Raw genomic sequence first — 21,081 nt, 5'->3', positions numbered from 1 at the left:
CTCCAGGTAGGGTTCATACTTTGACAAATTCCGACTTCTGTATTTCACCCAAATGAGCCCAAAATAGAAGCAGCAGGTGTGCTTGACAGGTGACTGACACGCAACTGCCAAGCATTTCCACCACCTAATGTGGGCTGAGCAAGGGCGTCAAAAGTTTGACGATTATTTCGGGGAGTCGCCGCGATAAAAAAACAACTCAACTTTGCTGCTTATTATTCTGAATTAATCTAATTCAAATCAACATTGCAAATTGCTCCATTTCAGTCGCTTTATATTTGTATTTTTGTATTTTTTTTTTACATGTATATAGTGTCTCAAAAAGTTTAGTGCAGTCCACACGTTTACATATCATCAAACATAAAAAGTTAAACTGATGTGTTTGCATTATTGTTGTAATCTCATTTATGACTTTGTGACCTGTGTTTATTGCACACTTGTTTGATAGAATTTTGTGAAGTTGTCATAGTGAACACTTGAAAGACTGCAAGTCAAATGAGTCTTTATTTTTGTGGAATCCTAACCTATAAGACCAAATTATTTATGTTGATCTTTATACATATTAATGTGTTGCTTGTTTCTTAACTCTTTGACCGCCAAAAACGTTTAATAACGATTCGTAAAATCACGATATATGCCGCCATAAACGTTAAATGACATCAACTACGTTTTTTTTTGTTTTGTTTTTTTATCAATGAGCAGTGCAACATCTAAGTGCAGGTCTGCCTGGTCAATAGGCTGTGGAATCAAAAACTCACTAACTATGGCCAGCAGATGGCAGCATTGCATCTCTTTTCAATGGACTGCTGGTGTATGAAATTAAAATGAAACATGTCGAAATCTGATGAAATAGAACTTTTTCAAGGAGGATGTGAATGATCGATTTTTTTTTTTTATAACGTGGCAGTAAAAGAGTTAATAAATACATGACAAGAGGACCTTAAAAAAAATCACAATATTAACAAAAAGAAGTCACAATTAGATTCTTTTTCAAAATCATTTGATTCAGCTCGAAAATAAAATATAATAAATGAATAAAATAATACAATATTGAAATAGTTTAATTTGTTTATCAAAAACTACATGGGGAAAAAAACCTTGAAAAAAAAATAATCACACATTGAAAAAAAAAATTGCAATTTGATTATTTTTCAAAGTCTTTCATCCCTAGAATAAATTAGCTGAAGTTTTACGGATCGACACAAAAATGGGTGGACATGTGACAGGATGCACTAAAAAGTCTTCGGGACCGATGCGTGAAATTGAACAAGCAGCCATTTGGGCAAACTCCAAGTACACTTTAAAAAAAAAAAAAAAAAAAAGTCCTACTGTGGAATTTGCCCAAATGAGCCACAACTGGGAGCAGGTACACTCGACAGATGGGTGACACTCAACTGCCAAGATTTCCACTTTGATTTCACTGGATCCGATTTCATTTGATCGGGCGGTTCGAGGGCCCGTTTCAGCACTGCTTGCAGCGTTAATTACTTGTTACACTTTGAGGGGGAAAACGTGTTCAAATGTGGAACCATTTCCACGCTTCTTTCTGGTGATTTAATCATAAAAGACAGCAGCGGATAATAAAGCCTTCTACTTTGAGATACTTGGAAAACACTTTTTTTTTTTTTTTCTTCTCCCAATCTCGAGTTGTATTTTCTCACTCGATTGCCTGTCATCGTCTGTGTGTAAGCGGCGACAAAGCCTTTGTGACACACCTGATGGGACGGCTCAGGCCGAGCACTTTAGCGGCGCAGCGCGTGGACGTGCTCCATTACAAGGCTGACAGGTGTTTTTTGTTGTTGTTGTTGCCTCCCCCAGGGAGACTCTCTGAGGACCAGCGTCCAGCTCGACTTCGGCGACGGCATCCGGATCACTTACTCCAACCTGAGCCGGGCCGACGACGGCATCCAGCACGTCTATCGGGCGACGGGGATTTACCGCGTGACGGCGGCGGCCGAGAACAGTCTGGGATCTGACAGCTGTGTGCTCTATCTGCACGTCACCAGTACGCCAAAGACCAAATACTCGCACGTTGTCTCTCCTGCTTCTCAATTATTCATGTCGTACTTTTACGACTTGGGAAGTAGCTACGGTGTCCTGTGAGAGAAATGAATGTCGTACGTTTGGAACGAGAGATCAATTTGGACTGCTGGGAGGAGAGGTGTCGGTGCTCTTGAGCAAGGCACTGAACTGCCAAAACTTCTCAGAAGTCCATCTCCTTAAGGAATTTTGTTCAGTGGACATCCGTTTTGCATGTGTGGGTGTCTCAATTTAAAAACATGATACAAAATAATAATAATAAAAACAATTTTAAAAAAAATAAAAAAATAAAACATCCAAGGAATTTTTTTAATCTTTTACCGTTTTGGGCCTTCATTGAAATACTTGTAAATGATACTCGTGTTAATAATACTAGTGTATTTTAAGTTTGTATTTCCAGATATAGATTACTTAATATATGAAGTGATTTTTGTGTAGTTTAAAGTTGTAATATCACCATTCATCACTAGATGGCAGACTTGGCTTTGGTACACTGACAAACACATTGTTTTTAAAGAATAATGGAAATAGGTTGAAATGGTCAAAGATTAGGTAATAAAATACATTGGGAAAACAATCAAACTACCGGAACATTGAAAAAATTTGTGCACCCACAAAAATATTTGAATTTATATAATTTTTTCCCCACTAACTAAGCTAAAAGAACAAAAAAAAAAAAAAAAAGAGAGAAAAATTAATTCATTTTGTCATAGAAATGTTTCAGAATTAAGTTTAAAAAAAACACAAATTATTTCAATCCTACAATGCTTTCTAAGAGAATTAAGAATATGAATTTTAAATAAAATTAATTAGAAAAATAAATAAAATAAATTGTATTTATAATATTTTTTATTTTGTGGGTTTTTGCACTTTACCAACTCTGCTGTATGGATGCTACAAATGAAGTTTCTTTTGTTGTTCCTTTGTGACACTGACAATAAATATTCTGAATCTGAAATGAATTAAGTTGGCTAAAAGTGTTTACATAAGGATTTACTAAACAGACATTTTTAATCCCTAATATATAATGAATGTATTTGATTTATATTTAATGTAATATCTAATTATTAATTATTACATACATAAAAGCACAAGTAATTTCAAAATGTAATATGAATTAAATACATGTGAGCCTTCACTATAAAACAATAATGAGATGAGTTCCAAGACCCCGCAAAAAAATAAAATAAAATCAGCGACTGTGGGAAAATCATGACTACGAATATATATGAAAAAACACATCAATCCAATATCCAACCAAGTAACGGCTAACCGTGCGCGTTGAAACTAACGTGCATGCGTGTTGCTGCCGCAGGTCCAGTGGAGCGTGTGTACCTCTCGGTTCCGCTGGTGGCCGTCAGGGGCAAGGAGAGCAATCTGACGGCGGTGGTTTGGCCGAGTCACATCAGGACGTTGACCTTCTTCTGGTGGATCGCCAACAGCTCAGAGGTGACAAGTTACTCCTCTTCCTCCAAATGTATTCGGCCCCTGTTTAGCTACATCTCTTCCCTTTGGCCCTTTTTTTTTTTTTTTTAGTATTGAAGTTAGCATTTAGCAAGTTAGCATATCTGGAAAGTCTCATGCACGAAACTGAACCAGATGTCGACGATTTTGATTTGAGGCAGCCATTTTGTGCCATGTTTATCGAGTCATGCATTATTTCTCTTCCTGTTCTGTCTTATCTAACACAGCCCATTATAACGCTGGATGGAAGTATCTCGCACACGTTCCAGAAGGAAGGAACAAATAAGGTCACGGTCCAGGTGGCTTGCGGGAGCACCGTGATACAGGATTCCAGGGATATAACAGTTAAAGGTTAGCGTGCAACTTTAATTGCTGACATGAATATGCAACATGTGGTCCGTGTGCTCGTCGACGTGGACGAAATGTCACAGCGAGCTGAACACGGGAAAATCTTGACGCCAATTAACTGCCGCTTTTGGGAAAACGAGCCAAAGACGGAAATAAAGCGTCACTTGTTGTTTTTGTTTGCCAGAGTTTTTCAGGTCGCTGCTGCTGTCCTTTTCGCCGACGCTTGACGAGCACAATCCTGACATCCCCGAGTGGCGGGAGGACATAGGCCGCGTGGTGCAGACAGCCCTGTCACAGGTACGTCAACTCCCAACCGCAACGCAGCCGGACCACCCGCACCTCTCTGGGTCATTACTCTTTCATACCCGCATGCTCGACCGGTACAGCGCTCGTCATGTTTTATGGGCCGTGACGGAAATCTTGCCTGTTTTTTTGGGGGGTTTTCTTTTCTTACTTTATGTGCGATGACAGCAAGCAGACATTGGGAACATTTCAATGGCTGTCATTATAAACTTGAGTAAAGTTGAGCAGAAGCTCTACTGGACTTGGATTTTCCACTTTAACTCATTTGCTCCCAAAAACGCATAAATATGTCCTATTTTAAATACTGTCAGTGTCCCAAAGACATATTTATACTTTTTTTTTTTTTTTTTTTATGTTAGAGCATACAGGAGGCTTTGGTGCAGCCTCTGAACTGAAAAGAACACTTGAAGCAATGGTAGTTATTACAAAAATGGCCAACAAATAGCAGCGTATAAGAGATCAACTAGGGCCATGTTGCAACAAGCTCTTTTCCCCACTGTTTTAAAGAGATTTGTAAAAAAAAATGATGAAACTTAGCTATATTCTAATGCTAATTGATGCAAAATGCAAACAGATAGAAATATACTATTTTTTCCTGATGCAAGAATAGACTCTAACCTTTCATTTGGTAGGTTCCATGTTTTTATAGCAATAGGGCACAATATTCCGTGGTCCTTGCAAAATCATTCCAAATCCAGTAAAACAGAAAATGTGCTGGGAATTAATGAGTTAAAAGGGGAAGTCAACTTAAAAAAAAAAAAAAAAAAAAAAATGACGATAATATGTTCTATGTAGCCCCATGAGTCTAAATATGGTATTCTACTTAATATTGCATTAGTGGAATATGTGTTAAGCAGCAAAATCCAGCATTTTCTATCAATATCAGCAGGCGGCCATTTTGCCACTTGCTGTCTAGTGAAAATGACATCACAGTTGCTCAGGTAACAACCAATCACAGCTCAGCTTCAGAAAACAGGTGAGCTGTGATTGGGCGGAGCCAGAGCCTGAGCTACTGTGATGTCATCTTCGGTCGACAGCAAGTGGCAAAATGTCCGCCCCTTGAAATAGATTAAAACGGCTGGATTATGCTTCATAACTCATAGTCCATAAATGTAATATTAAACAAACCAAAGAACGCTTTACTAAACATGGTAATTTTTAATTAAAAAACAAACAAACAAAAACAAAAACAAAAAAACGCCTTACTATACATGGTCGTTTTTAATTAAAAAAAAAATAAAAATATTAAATCGCTTACTTTACATGGTGATTTAAATTAAAAAAACAACAACAACAACAAAAAAAGCGCCTTACTATACATGGTCGTTTTTAATTTTTTTTAAATCGCCTTACTTTACATGGTCATTTTTAATTTAAAAAAAACAAAAACAAAAAAAAACGCCTTACTATACATGGTCGTTTTTAATTAAAAAAACAAACAAACAAAAAAAAACGCCTTACTATACATGGTCGTTTTTAATTAAAAAAACAAACAAACAAAAAAAAACGCCTTACTATACATGGTCGTTTTTAATTTTTAAAATATCGCCTTACTTTACATGGTCATTTAATCTGAATGTCATGTTTAGACTAGTGAGGTCACATATTACTGTCAAAAAATGTGTTTAAAGTCGTGACGAATGAAGCTAATTAAAGAAGAATGCAGAATTGTAGAAGACATGCTAGCAGAAAACGAGGGTCTCCTGTGGGAAGCAAGGAAATATGAAAATGCCGGGAAGGAGCTACGAGAGGACGAGTGAAATGTTTGTGACTATATTGAACCACAATATGTATTATTCAGTAAGCAGACAAAAAAGAAGAGACTGAGGGCAGCAAAAACAGACCAGTGTGACAACAGTAATTGTCCGCTGGAGGCTAAACTAGATTTCTGTCCAATGGGCTGCAGAAGAACATCAAATCGCAAGGAAAAGAGGAAGACATTTCACTTTGTGTGACTCTGGACAAGTGGTTAGCACGTCCGTCTCACAGTTCTGATGTTTAGGGTTTGAAACAAAGTGGAGAAAGTGATATAAAAGTCTGTCTTCCATCCTGGTTCATGTTTTGTTGTCAGGTTTCGGGCGTTCCGGCCAGCCAGCTGCTGGTGTCTTTGTATCCCGGACTTCCAACCACGGCGGAGCTCTTCATCCTGCCCGACGTCATCACGCCCAATGAGCACAAGAGGCAAACGCGGGAGGAACTGCAGATGGTAGGAAGGCCAGTCACTATTGTGGCACTCAATCAAACCAACACTAATTTGCATATTTTACAGTATATATGTGTTTGTTGAGTGCAAGATAAAAAAAAAAAAAGTGTAATAAAGACTGCAAACTAAAATTCCCAAATGAATCTTCGACCTTCGTTCTTCCACAGTAATATCAAAATAGATTTTAATCAACCCCGAAAGTTCATGAAAACAAATTTTTGTTTTAATTATAGTTGGCTTTAGTTAGTTTTATAAGCGTTAAATGTCTTTTAACACATTCACTGCTAGTCCAGCAAAGATGACGTGTTTTTCCGTCAATGGCAGTGAATGAGTTAATTCATCATTAAAAAAAAAAAAAAACGCTAGTTGTTTACTATTTTATTTCCTTGACAAAAATTGTATTTTATTTAGTTTATTTCATCAGTTTTCATTATAATAACCTTGCTTGAAATACATTTAGAATGTGTAAAACCGGCCTTTTAAATGTAAATATAAATGCGTTTAGTGTAAAACTTTGTGGGATGAGTGAAACGATAAATCCGATTTGCACCGATTGCAGGTGTGACTGGAATGCAACACCTGTGATAAAAATTTCACTTCATATCTTTTTTTATTTTATTTTGACCAATTCTCGACAGATATCCGACGTTTTCGTCTCCCTCCTCAACCAAGGCCTGGTCCACTTTGAGCTGAAGGTTGGCACTCGCATCAGCGTCTACATCACTCAGCAAACTCTGGGTACGTACGTCGCTTTCTGATTGGACCTTTCCGCACGCTTGACTTTCAGCCGCGTCTCGTGTGAAACTGTACATCGCTGCGCACGTATCTTAAAGTCCTCGATCGATGACGTGATTGACGTTCAAGAGCGCCGGGGTCGCGCCGTCGTTAGCATATGGCGAAAAGCGCGTCAACCGGGTCCTACGTGGCTTTTACCCTTTTCATCCGCCGATGGATCTGTCTTCATTTGTGTCCTGCGTCGCCTTTTAAGATGATCCTCAAAAGGTCACGCTTCCAAGTCCTTCCTTTTTGAAAGAGCGGCGGGACAAACTTTGAATATTGCACCTCAGCATTTAGTAAAAAGCCATGACAGTGCAAAATGGACATTGTGTACATGACGGAGCTCAGGGACATCCTTGATGTTCCTGTTGTACCCCGAGGAGGTCAAATCGTGTCTTGCTCGGAGCGACGGTTGTGATAAATTGATGGATCCATTTTTGGATTGTTCTGTCGTTAGTTTAGAACACGATCAAGCTAACGCTTGGGTCGCGAAGTTTTTGCTGCATCTTGAAACAATGGCGGAATAATCGATTTCACTGCTTTACAGCAAACCAGCGGAGAGAAAAATGAACTTAAGACGTAGTTTGCTGCCTCAACGGGCTGCAGGAGATATCAAAACACGGAGGAAAGAGGACGTTTTTGTGACCATTCTTAACAAATGGTAACGATAATCCAGGCACTGCCAGTTCTGCCAAGACGGGCAACAAAACATGTCAAAACACACAAAACGTGGAACGTTTCAAGGGACAAAATAAACACGCAGCTATTGACATTTTTGTGACTATAAACCATATAATTTAATATAATATAATTTTTAATGGCCTAGCTAGTTTCTGGCATAAACACGCGGCAGACTAGACAAGTGAGATTTCCTATGTTAACTTGCGGACTGCCTTTTTCCTTCCCCCTTCAGGTAGTTCATTTTAAATGTTGATTCCCCCCCACCTCTTTACATATGAAATACTAAAAAAAATTAATAATAATAAAAAAAAGAAAATTTAGAAATGAATAAGCCCTGACTTCATCTTATTATTGATCAGGGACATTTCTGATAATTTTCTGCCTGTCAAAAAAAAAAAAAAAAAACTCCCATCTTTCTATTTTTCAGCGCCTCTGGTGGATTCGAGCGCTCTCCACAGCGGGTCGGCCATGTTGGTGCTGATCTCGGTGGTTTTTGTTGGCTTAGCGGCATTCTTCATCTACAAGTTCAAAAGGTGAGCCACACCCACCACCCAAATTTGGATCCCTCATCCTCTTCTCCCTTCTCGCCAAATCCTCTCACGGTCGTCCTGTTCTGTGCCCGTCCAAAAAAAAAAAAAAAAAAAAAGGAAAATCCCTTGGATCCACGTGGAGACGGAGGACAGTCGCGAGAAGGAACCCGAAGTGATCAGCACGGTCAGTCAGAAGGACAACATGTCCAACATGTCCAAGGTCAACCTGGCCGACTTTCCCTCGGAGAAGGACTTCAAGGAAAAGGAGCTGGACGCCAGGAAACGGGGTACGCCTATTTTCTCGTTTTTGTTTTTTGATGGCCGTGACTTGACAGACGACAGCTTGGACACGAACTTGACAGCGTGAAATGGAGCGCGGGAACATTTGTGACACGTTAATATGGGATTTCAAGCGTCGCTGTCACTGCAAGAGACTTATGAATGTCTTTTATTTCAAGCATGCTCACTCACTGTCCACGACATGAAAGGCACACCTGCTCACGCTCAAGTTCCAACTTTTTAAAGGCGCCCCGGATTTTTTGGGGTAACGTTTCAACCTAAATATTCATGACCTGTTTAGCATAAAGGAAAATTAACCATAGAAAATTTCATTCAGTTCTGATATGCACTGCCTATGCTAACAACATAAAAAGTCTACACACCCCACTTTTACAGTACATAAAATACAAAATCACTACATTCTACAGCAGTGGTGTCCAAACCACGGCCCGGGGGCCATTTGCGGCCCGCCGTCCATTTTTTTTTGTGGCCCGCGACATATGCTAAAAATGGCATTTGACTCAGTTCAAATAAAATAAAAACAAAAATATTTGGAGATGGTCAAAGTAAGAAGGGTGTCGAAAAACACAGGTGCTAATAGAGGTTATTTTAGTTAACTATAAAACTAACTATAATTAGAGCAAAAATGTCCTTCGTTTTAGTCTTTGGTAATTAATTTAATGCATGAGACTTTGGGGATGATTTTAAATGTGATTTTTTTGTGTGGATTTATTTTGATATAAACCAAAATAATGACGTCGAGCCCAAGGTGTTTTTTAAATATTGTGCACAAGTAATAATACACATTAAAAAAAAACTAAAACTAATACTGAAACTAACTAAAGTAAAACTAAGCATTTATTAAAGAAATAAAACTAATAAAAAGTTAACAGAACCACCCTGAAAACGAATTAAAACTAAATTTAAAAAAAAACTCAAAATGAAATAAAAACTATAATGAAAAATTCCAGAACTATAATAATCCTACTGTCATATTACAAATAAATTGCTTTATATACTGTAGCATTTTTCTAAATAGGCAAAAGCATAAATAAATTATTTGTGCAATTTTTAGGACAAAGCACATTTTCTTTTCAGAACATTATGTGGCCCTTGCGTCCTTCTGATTTTCTGTATGTGGCCCTTAAATGAAAAAGTTTGTTCTACAGTTCATACAGGAGGAAAAAAAACCCAAATTATATAAAAAAATAAATAAAAACAAAAAATCAACTCTAATGAGATCCAATATATAAACAAACAATCTCAGCTAATAATGCTGACTTTTGATTGACAGAGGCATTCATTTTATTCCTCTCACATGCCATGAAGGCTGCGGACTTTTTTTCTTGACACATTTTCTTCTTTTGCTTCTTTCTTTCCAAGTGGTCGCTGGTGTGAAACAAGAACAAGCGACGGTTGTTGACGAGATTTTTTTTTCTTTTTTCCCAGGCTGGCAGGGTGAAAGTCATTTACCTTTTTTTTGTTTTTTTCATCAAATCCCTCAAGTCTCACTTTGAGTCTTCTTTTGAGATGGAAGTGTTTCCAATCAGGTGTGCCAGAAGCGTCAGATCCATCATCGGCTCTCGCTGTTGAAGGGTCGCCCTTTGGATTATATGACCATTAATAGCTTAGACATTAAAAGGCATTAAAAGCTTTATTGCTGTCGTCCGGCAGAGAGGGATGGATGGTGGGCTTTCTTCACAATAAAAACCCCCAAAAACAACCAAAACAAAACAGAAATATGAACCCGAATAAAAACAATAATAATAATAATAGTTCATTAATATGCAGAAAAATACATAACACAATGAAAACTATATAAAAGTATTGTAATATAAAAAAAGTATAAAATATATTTATTTAAGGCGTTTTTTTTTGTTTTTTTTAAACGACCATGTGTAGTAAGGCATTTTTTTTAAACGATCATGTATAGTAAGGCGTTTTTTTTTTGTTTTTTTAACGACCATGTATAGTAAGGCGTTTTTCTTTTTTGTTTGTTTGTTTGTTTTTTAAACGACCATGTATAGTAAGGCTCTTTTTTTTTCAAACGACCATGTATAGTAAGGCGCTTTTATTTTATTTTATTTTATTTTTTTTAAACGACCATGTATAGTAAGGCTTTTTTTTTTTTTTTTTTTTTAATCGACCATGTATAGTAAGGGATTTTTTTTTTTAAACAACCATGTATAGTAAGGCTTTTTTTTTTTTTAAACGACCATGTATAGTAAGGTTTTTTTTAAACGAGGCGTTTTTTTTATTATTATTATTTTTTGAACGACCATGTGTAGTAAGACATTTTTTTTAAACGACCATGTATAGTAAGGCTTTTTTTTTTTTAAACGACCATGTATAGTAAGGCTTTATTTTATTTTTTTTTTAACGACCATGTATAGTAAGGCATTTTTTTTAAACGACCATGTATAGTAAGGCGTTTATTTTTTTTATTTTTTATTTTTTAAACGACCATGTGTAGTAAGGCGTTTTTTTTTTTTAAACGACCATGTATAGTAAGGCGTTTTTTTTTTTTTGTTTTTTTTTAAACGGCCATGTATAGTAAGGCATTTTTTTTTAACGACCATGTGTAGTAAGACATTTTTTTTTTTTTTTTAAACGGCCATGTATAGTAAGGCATTTTTTTTTTTTTTTTTTTTTTAAACGGCCATGTATAGTAAGGCATTTTTTTTTAACGACCATGTGTAGTAAGACATTTTTTTTTAAACAACCATGTATAGTAAGGCTTTTTTTTTTTAAACGACCATGTATAGTAAGGCTTTTTTTTTTTTTTTTTTTTTTTTAAACGACCATGTATAGTAAGGTATTTTTTTTTTAAACGACCATGTATAGTAAGGCGTTTTTTTTTTAAACGACCATGTATAGTAAGGCTTTTTTTTTTTTTTTTTTTTTGAAACGGCCATGTATAGTAAGGCATTTTTTTTTGAACGACCATGTGTAGTAAGACATTTTTTTTTTAAACAACCATGTATAGTAAGGCTTATTTATTTATTTTTTAAACGACCATGTATAGTAAGGCATTTTTTTAAACGACCATGTATAGTAAGGCTTTTTTATTTATTTATTTATATATATATTTTTTTTTATAAACGGCCATGTATAGTAAGGCTTTTTTTTTTTTTTTTTTTTTTTTTTTAAACGGCCATGTATAGTAAGGCCTTTTTTTTAAACGACCATGTGTAGTAAGACATTTTTTTTTAAACAACCATATAAGAAATTTTTTTTTAAACAACCATGTATAGTAAGGCTTATTTATTTTTTTTTTAAACGACCATGTATAGTAAGGCGTTTGTTTTTTTTAAACGACCATGTATAGTAAGGCATTTTTTTAAACGACCATGTATAGTAAGGCGTTTTTTTTCTTTTTCTTTTCTTTTTTTTTTTAAACGACCATGTATAGTAAGGCGTTTTTTTTTTTTTAAACGACCATGTATAGTAAGGCGTTTTTTTTCTTTTTTTTTTCTTTTTTTTTTCTTTTTTTTTTTAAACGACCATGTATAGTAAGGCGTTTTTTTTTAAACAACCATGTATAGTAAGGCGTTTTTTTTTTTTTAAACGACCATGTATAGTAAGGCGTTTGTTTTTTAAGACCTTATGACTATTTCTTTTTTTTAAACGACCAAGTATAGTAAGGCGTTTTTTTTTGTTTTTTTTAAACGACCATGTATAGTAAGGTGTCTTTTTTTTTTTTAAATGACCATGTATAGTAAGGCATTTTTTTTTTTAAATGACCATGTATAGTAAGGCGTTTTTTTTTTCTTTAAATGACCATGTATAGTAAGGTGTTTTTTTTTTTTTTTCTTTTAAACAACCATGTATAGTAAGGCGTTTTTTTTTTTTTTTTTTTTTTAATGACCATGTATAGTAAGGCGTTTTTTTTTTTTTTTTTTTTTTAAACGATCATGTATAGTAAGGCGTTTTTTTTTTTTTTTTAAACGACCATGTATAGTAAGGCATTTTTTTTTTTTTTTTTTAAACGACCATGTATAGTAAGGCGTTTTTTTTTTTAAGACCTTATGACAATTTCTTTTTTTTAAACGACCATGTATAGTTAGGCTTTTTTTTAAACGACCATGTATAGTAAGGCATTTTTTTTTTTTTAAACGACCATGTATAGTAAGGCGTTTTTTTCCAAATGACCATGTATAGTAAGGCTTTTTTTTTTTTTTTTTTTTTTTTTTTTTTAAACGGCCATGTATAGTAAGGCATTTTTTTTTAACGACCATGTATAGTAAGGAATTTTTTTTTTTTAAACGACCATGTATAGTAAGGCTTTTTTTTTTTTTAAGCGACCATGTATAGTTAGGCTCTTTTTTTTTAAACGACCATGTATAGTAAGGCATTTTTTTTGAACGACCATGTGTAGTAAGACATTTTTTTTTAAACAACCATGTATAGTAAGGCTTTTTTTTTTTTAAACGACCATGTATAGTAAGGCTTTTTTTTTTTTTTTTTTTTTTTTAAACGACCATGTATAGTAAGGTATTTTTTTTTAAATGACCATGTATAGTAAGGCTTTTTTAAAAAAAAATTTTTAAACGACCATGTATAGTAAGGCGTTTTTTGTTTTGTTTTTTTTAACGACCATGTATAGTAAGGCTTTTTTTTTTTTTTTTTAAACGACCATGTATAGTAAGGCATTTTTTTAAACGACCATGTATAGTAAGGCCTTTTTTTTAAACGACCATGTATAGTAAGGCTTTTTTTTTTTTTTTTTTTTTGAAACGGCCATGGATAGTAAGACATTTTTTTTTAAACAACCATGTAAGACTTTTTTTTTTAAACAACCATGTATAGTAAGGCTTATTTTATTTTTTTTTAAACGACCATGTATAGTAAGGCGTTTGTTTTTTTTAAACGACCATGTATAGTAAGGCATTTTTTTAAACGACCATGTATAGTAAGGCGTTTTTTTTCTTTTTTTTTTCTTTTTTTTTTTTAAACAACCATGTATAGTAAGGCATTTTTTTTAAACGACCATGTATAGTAAGGCATTTTTTTTTTTTAAGCGACCATGTATAGTAAGGCTTTTTTTTTTTAAACGACCATGTATAGTAAGGCGTTTGTTTTTTTTAAACGACCATGTATAGTAAGGCTTTTTTTTTTTTTTTTTTTTTTTTTTTTTTATAAACGACCATGTATAGTAAGGCATTTTTTTAAACGACCATGTATAGTAAGGCATTTTTTTTTTTTTTTTTAAACGACCATGTATAGTAAGGCATTTTTTTTTTTAAACGACCATGTATAGTAAGGCGTTTTTTTCCAAATGACCATGTATAGTAAGGCTTTTTTTTTTTTTTTTTTTTTTTTTTTTTTTTTTAAACGGCTATGTATAGTAAGGCATTTTTTTTAACGACCATGTGTAGTAAGACATTTTTTTTTAAACAACCATGTATAGAAAGGAATTTTTTTTTTTTAAACGACCATGTATAGTAAGGCGTTTTTTTTCAACGACCATGTATAGTAAAGCATTTTTTTTTTTTTTAAACGACCATATATAGTAAGGCGTTTTTTTTTTTTTTTTTTTTTTTTTTTTTTTAACGACCATGTTTAGTAAGGCGTTTTTGTTTTTTTTAAACGACCATGTATAGTAAGGCGTTTTTTTTATTGTTTTTTTTTTTTTGAACAACCATGTATAGTAAGGCGTTTTTTTTTTAAACGGCCATGTATAGTAAGGCGTTTTTTTTCAAACGACCATGTATAGTAAGGCTTTTTTTTTTTTTTTTTTTTTTTTTAAACGACCATGCATAGTAAGGCATTTTTTTTCAACGACCATGTTTAGTAAAGCATTTTTTTTTTTTTTTTAAACGACCATATATAGTAAGGCGTTTTTTTTCTTTTTTTTCTTTTTTAAAACAGCCATGTATAGTAAGGCCTTTTTTTTAAACGACCATGTATAGTAAGGTCTTTTTTTTAAACGAGGCGTTTTTTTTAATTTTATTTTTTATTTTTGAACGACCATGTGTAGTAAGAAATTTTTTTTAAACGACCATGTATAGTAAGGCTTTTTTTTTTTTTTAAACGACCATGTATAGTAAGGCATTTTTTTAAACGACCATGTATAGTAAGGCATTTTTTTTTTTAAACAGCCATGTATAGTAAGGCCTTTTTTTTTAAACGACCATGCATAGTAAGGTCGTTTTTTTAAACGAGGCGTTTTTTTTTTTTTATTTATTTATTTTGAACGACCATGTGTAGTAAGACATTTTTTTTAAACGACCATGTATAGTAAGGTTTTTTTTTTTTTTTTTTTTTTTTTGAAACGGCCATGTATAGTAAGGCCTTTTTTTTTAAATGACCATGTATAGTAAGGCTTTTTTTTTTTTTTTTTTTTTTTTTTTTAAACGACCATGTATAGTAAGGCAGTTTTCTAAACGACCATGTATAGTAAGGCTTTTTTTTTTTTTTTTTTTTTTTTTCTTTTTTTTTTTTTAAACGACCATGTATAGTAAGGCATTTTTTTTTTTAAACGACCATGTATAGTAAGGCGTTTTTTTCCAAATGACCATGTATAGTAAGGCTTTTTTTATTTTTTTTATTTATTTTTTTTTTAACGGCCATGTATAGTAAGGCATTTTTTTTTAACGACCATGTGTAGTAAGACATTTTTTTTTAAACAACCATGTATAGTAAGGAATTATTTTTTTTTAAACGACCATGTATAGTAAGGCGTTTTTTTTTTTTGTTTGTTTTTTTTTTTAAACTACCATGTATAGTAAGGTCTTTTTTTTTAAACGAGGCGTTTTTTTTTATTTTTTTTATTTTTTTTGAACGACCATGTGTAGTAAGACATTTTTTTTAAACGACCATGTATAGTAAGGCTTTTTTTTTTTTTTAAACGACCATGTATAGTAAGGCATTTTTTTAAACGACCATGTATAGTAAGGCATTTTTTCTTTTAAACGACCATGTATAGTAAGGCATTTTTTTTTTAAAACAGCCATGTATAGTAAGGCCTTTTTTTTAAACGACCATGCATAGTAAGGTCGTTTTTTTAAACGAGGCGTTTTTTGTTTTTTTTTATTAATTTTTTTTGAACGACCATGTGTAGTAAGACATTTTTTTTAAACGACCATGTATAGTAAGGCTTTTTTTTTTTTTTAAACGACCATGCATAGTAAGGTCGTTTTTTTAAACGAGGCGTTTTTTTTTTTGTTTGTTTTTTTTTTGAACGACCATGTATAGTAAGGCTTTTTCTTAAACGACCATGTATAGTAAGGCATTTTTTTTTAAACGACCATGTATAGTAAGGCTTCTTTTTTTTTTTTTTTTTTTTTTTTTTAAAAACGACCATGTATAGTAAGGCTTTTTCTTAAACGACCATGTATAGTAAGGCTTTTTTTTTAAACGACCATGTCTAGTAAGGTAGTTTTTTTAAACGAGGCGTTTTTTTAATTTATTTTTTTATTTTTTTAACGACCATGTGTAGTAAGACATTTTTTTTTAAACGTAAAAAAAAACATTTTTTTTAAATTTTTTTTTTTACAAAACGACCATGTATAGTAAGGCATTTTTTTTCAACGACCATGTATAGTAAAGCATTTTTTTTTTTTTTTTTTAACGACCATGTATAGTAAGGCGTTTTTTTTTTGTTGTTGTTGTTTTTTTAACGACCATGTTTAGTAAGGCGTTTTTTTTTTTTTAAACGACCATGTATATAGTAAGGCTTTTTTTTCTTTCTTTTTTTTTTTTTTAAAACAGCCATGTATAGTAAGGCCTATTTTGTAACCGACCATGTAAAGTAAGGTCGGTTTTTTAAACGAGGCGTTTTTTTTATTTATTTTTTATTTTTTTAAACGACCATGTATAGTAAGGTTTTTTTTTTTTTGTTTTTTTTTTTTTTTTAAAACGACCATGTATAGTAAGGCATTTTTTTTAAACGACTATGTATAGTAAGGCTTTTTTTTTTTTTTAAACGATCATGTATAGTAAGGCGTTTTTTTTTTTTTTTAAGACCTTATGACTATTTCTTTTTTGTAAACGACCAAGTATAGTAAGGTGTTTTTTTTTGTTTTTTTTTAAACGACCATGTATAGTAAGGCGTTTTTTTTTTTTTTAAGACCTTATGACTATTTCTTTTTTTTAAACGACCAAGTATAGTAAGGTGTTTTTTTTTTTTTTTTAAACGACCATGTATAGTAAGGCTTTTTCTTAAACGACCATGTATAGTAAGGCATTTTTTTTAAACGACCATGTATAGTAAGGCGTTTTTTTTTTTTTTAAACGACCATGTATAGTAAGGCATTCTTTTTAAACGACCATGTATAGTAAGGCGTTTTTTTGTTTTTTTTAAACGACCATGAATAGTAAGGCGTTTTTTTTTTTTTTTTAAACGACCATGTATAGTAAGGCGTTTTTTTTCTTTTTTTTTTTTTTTTTTTTTTAAACGACCATGCACAGTACGGCATTTTTTTTAAACGACCATGTATAGTAAGGCTTTTTTTTTTAAACGACCATGTATAGTAAGGCTTCTTTTTTTTTTTTTTTTTTTTTTTTTTAAAACGACCATGTATAGTAAGGCTTTTTCTTAAACGACCATGTATAGTAAGGTTTTTTTTTTTTTTTTTTTTTTTTTTTTTTTAAACGACCATGTATAGTAAGACATTTTTTTAAACGACCATGTATAGTAAGGCTTTTTTTTTAAACGACCATGTCTAGTAAGGTAGTTTTTTTAAACGAGGCGTTTTTTTAATTTATTTTTTTATTTTTTTAACGACCATGTGTAGTAAGACATTTTTTTTTAAACGTAAAAAAAAACATTTTTTTTTAAATTTTTTTTTTACAAAACGACCATGTATAGTAAAGCATTTTTTATTTTTTTTTTTAACGACCATGTATAGTAAGGCTTTTTCTTAAACGACCATGTATAGTAAGGCATTTTTTTTCAACGACCATGTATAGTAAAGCATTTTTTATTTTTTTTTTTAACGACCATGTATAGTAAGGCTTTTTCTTAAACGACCATGTATAGTAAGGCATTTTTTTTAAACGACCATGTATAGTAAGGCGTTTTTTTTTTTTTTTAAACGACCATGTATAGTAAGGCATTCTTTTTAAACGACCATGTATAGTAAGGCGTTTTTTTTTTTTTTAAACGACCATGAATAGTAAGGCATTCTTTTTAAACGACCATGTATAGTAAGGCTTTTTTTTTTTTTTTAAAACGACCATGAATAGTAAGGCGTTTTTTTTTTTTTTTTAAACGACCATGTATAGTAAGGCGTTTTTTTTCTTTTTTTTTTTTTTTTTTTTTTTAAACGACCATGCACAGTACGGCATTTTTTTTAAACGACCATGTATAGTAAGGCATTTTTTTTAAACGACCATGTATAGTAAGGCGTTTTTTTTTTTTTTTAAAACGACCATGTATAGTAAGGCATTTTTTGAAACGACCATGTATAGTAAGGCTTTTTTTTTTTTTTTTTTTGAAACGGCCATGTATAGTAAGGCCTTTTTTTTAAACGACCATGTCTAGTAAGGTAGTTTTTTTAAACGAGGCGTTTTTGTAATTTATTTTTTTATTTTTTTAACGACCATGTGTAGTAAGACATTTTTTTTTAAACGTAAAAAAAAACATTTTTTTTAAAAAATTTTTTTACAAAACGACCATGTATAGTAAGGCATTTTTTTTAAACGACCATGTATAGTAAGGCTTTTTTTTTTTTTTAAACGACCATGTATAGTAAGGCATTTTTTTTTTAAACGACCATGTATAGTAAGGCATTTTTTTTTTTAAACAGCCATGTATAGTAAGGCCTTTTTTTTAAACGACCATGCATAGTAAGGTCGTTTTTTTAAACGAGGCGTTTTTTATTTTTTATTTATTTTTTTTTTTTTGAATGACCATGTGTAGTAAGACATTTTTTTTTAAACGACCATGTATAGTAAGGCATTTTTTTTTTTTTAAACGACCATAAGGCGTTTTTTTTTAAACGACCAAGTATAGTAAGGCGTTTTTTTTTTTTAAGACCTTATGACTATTTCTTTTTTTTAAACGACCAAGTATAGTAAGGCGTTTTTTTTTTTTTTTAAACGACCATGTATAGTAAGGCATTTTTTTAAATGACCATGTATAGTAAGGCATTTTTTTTATTTTAATTTTTTTTAAACGACCATGTATAGTAAGGCATTTTTTTTTTTATCAACGGCCATGTATAGTAAGGCCTTTTTTTTAAACGACCATGTATAGTAAGGTAGTTTTTTAAACGGGGCGTTTTTTTTATTTATTTTTTATTTTTTTAAACGACCATGTATAGTAAGGTTCTTTTTTTTTTTTTTTTTTTTTTTTTTTTAAACGACCATGTATAGTAAGGCATTTTTTTTAAACGACTATGTATAGTAAGGCATTTTTTTTTTTTTTAAACGATCATGTATAGTAAGGCGTTTTTTTTTTTTTAAGACCTTATGACTATTTCTTTTTTTTCAACGACCAAGTATAGTAAGGTGTTTTTTTTTGTTTTTTTTTAAACGACCATGTATAGTAAGGCGTTTTTTTTTAAACGACCAAGTATAGTAAGGCGTTTTTTTTTTTAAGACCTTATGACTATTTCTATTTTTTAAACGACCAAGTATAGTAAGGTGTTTTTTTTTTTTTTTTTTAAACGACCAAGTATAGTAAGGCGTTTTTTTTTTTTTTAAACGACCATGTATAGTAAGGCATTTTTTTAAATGACCATGTATAGTAAGGCATTTTTTTTATTTTAATTTTTTTTAAACGACCATGTATAGTAAGGCATTTTTTTTTTATCAACGGCCATGTATAGTAAGGCCTTTTTTTTAAACGACCATGTATAGTAAGGTAGTTTTTTAAACGGGGCGTTTTTTTTATTTATTTTTTATTTTTTTAAACGACCATGTATAGTAAGGTTCTTTTTTTTTTTTTTTTTTTTTTTTTTTAAACGACCATGTATAGTAAGGCATTTTTTTTAAACGACTATGTATAGTAAGGCATTTTTTTTTTTTTAAACGATCATGTATAGTAAGGCGTTTTTTTTTTTTTAAGACCTTATGACTATTTCTTTTTTTTCAACGACCAAGTATAGTAAGGTGTTTTTTTTTGTTTTTTTTTAAACGACCATGTATAGTAAGGCGTTTTTTTTTAAACGACCAAGTATAGTAAGGCGTTTTTTTTTTTAAGACCTTATGACTATTTCTATTTTTTAAACGACCAAGTATAGTAAGGTGTTTTTTTTTTTTTTTTTTAAACGACCATGTATAGTAAGGCTTTTTCTTAAACGACCATGTATAGTAAGGCGTTTTTTTTTTTTTTTAATGACCATGTATAGTAAGGCATTTTTTTTAAACGACCATGTATAGTAAGGCGTTTTTTTTTTTTTTTAACGACCATGTATAGTAAGGCATTCTTTTTAAACGACCATGTATAGTAAGGCGTTTTTTTTTTGTTTTTTTTTTAAACGATCATGTATAGTAAGGCGTTTTTTTTTTAAGACCTTATGACTATTTCTTTTTTTTAAACGACCAAGTATAGTAAGGTGTTTTTTTTTTTTTTCTTAAACGACCATGTATAGTAAGGCATTTTTTTTTTTTTTTAAAACGACCATGTATAGTAAGGCATTTTTTGAAACGACCATGTATAGTAAGGCTTTTTTTTTTTTTTTTTTTTGAAACGGCCATGTATAGTAAGGCCTTTTTTTTAAACGACCATGTCTAGTAAGGTAGTTTTTTTAAACGAGGCGTTTTTGTAATTTATTTTTTTATTTTTTTAACGACCATGTGTAGTAAGACATTTTTTTTTAAACGTAAAAAAAAACATTTTTTTTTAAATTTTTTTTTACAAAACGACCATGTATAGTAAGGCATTTTTTTTAAACGACCATGTATAGTAAGGCTTTTTTTTTTTTTTAAACGACCATGTATAGTAAGGCATTTTTTTTTTAAACGACCATGTATAGTAAGGCATTTTTTTTTTTAAACAGCCATGTATAGTAAGGCCTTTTTTTTAAACGACCATGCATAGTAAGGTCGTTTTTTTAAACGAGGCGTTTTTTTTTTTTGTTTTTTTTTTTTTTTTGAATGACCATGTGTAGTAAGACATTTTTTTTTAAACGACCATGTATAGTAAGGCATTTTTTTTTTTTTTAAACGACCATGTATAGTAAGGCGTTTTTTTTTAAACGACCAAGTATAGTAAGGCGTTTTTTTTTTTAAGACCTTATGACTATTTCTTTTTTTTAAACGACCAAGTATAGTAAGGCGTTTTTTTTTTTTTTTTAAACGACCATGTATAGTAAGGCATTTTTTTTATTTTAATTTTTTTTAAACGACCATGTATAGTAAGGCATTTTTTTTTTATCAACGGCCATGTATAGTAAGGCCTTTTTTTTAAACGACCATGTATAGTAAGGTAGTTTTTTAAACGGGGCGTTTTTTTTATTTATTTTTTATTTTTTTAAACGACCATGTATAGTAAGGTTCTTTTTTTTTTTT

General features: G+C 31.6%; 1 protein-coding gene across 1 annotated transcript in view; it reads left to right on the top strand.

Moving 5' to 3' along the window:
- The window catches only part of LOC144001384 (VPS10 domain-containing receptor SorCS3-like), a 78,184-nt gene that overhangs the window by 51,726 nt on the left and 5,377 nt on the right, over positions 1-21,081 (top strand). Inside the window, exons 19-26 of the mRNA XM_077495645.1 lie at positions 1,816-2,002; positions 3,353-3,486; positions 3,729-3,852; positions 4,034-4,146; positions 6,224-6,358; positions 6,994-7,093; positions 8,241-8,346; positions 8,461-8,630. Coding sequence (XP_077351771.1) covers positions 1,816-2,002; positions 3,353-3,486; positions 3,729-3,852; positions 4,034-4,146; positions 6,224-6,358; positions 6,994-7,093; positions 8,241-8,346; positions 8,461-8,630 — 1,069 coding nt within the window. The remainder of the gene's footprint in view (positions 1-1,815; positions 2,003-3,352; positions 3,487-3,728; positions 3,853-4,033; positions 4,147-6,223; positions 6,359-6,993; positions 7,094-8,240; positions 8,347-8,460; positions 8,631-21,081) is intronic.

Source organism: Festucalex cinctus, chromosome 14, assembly GCF_051991245.1.
Source record: "Festucalex cinctus isolate MCC-2025b chromosome 14, RoL_Fcin_1.0, whole genome shotgun sequence".
NCBI classification, from domain to species: Eukaryota; Metazoa; Chordata; class Actinopteri; order Syngnathiformes; family Syngnathidae; genus Festucalex; species Festucalex cinctus.
This window is presented reverse-complemented; position numbering and strand designations above follow the sequence as displayed.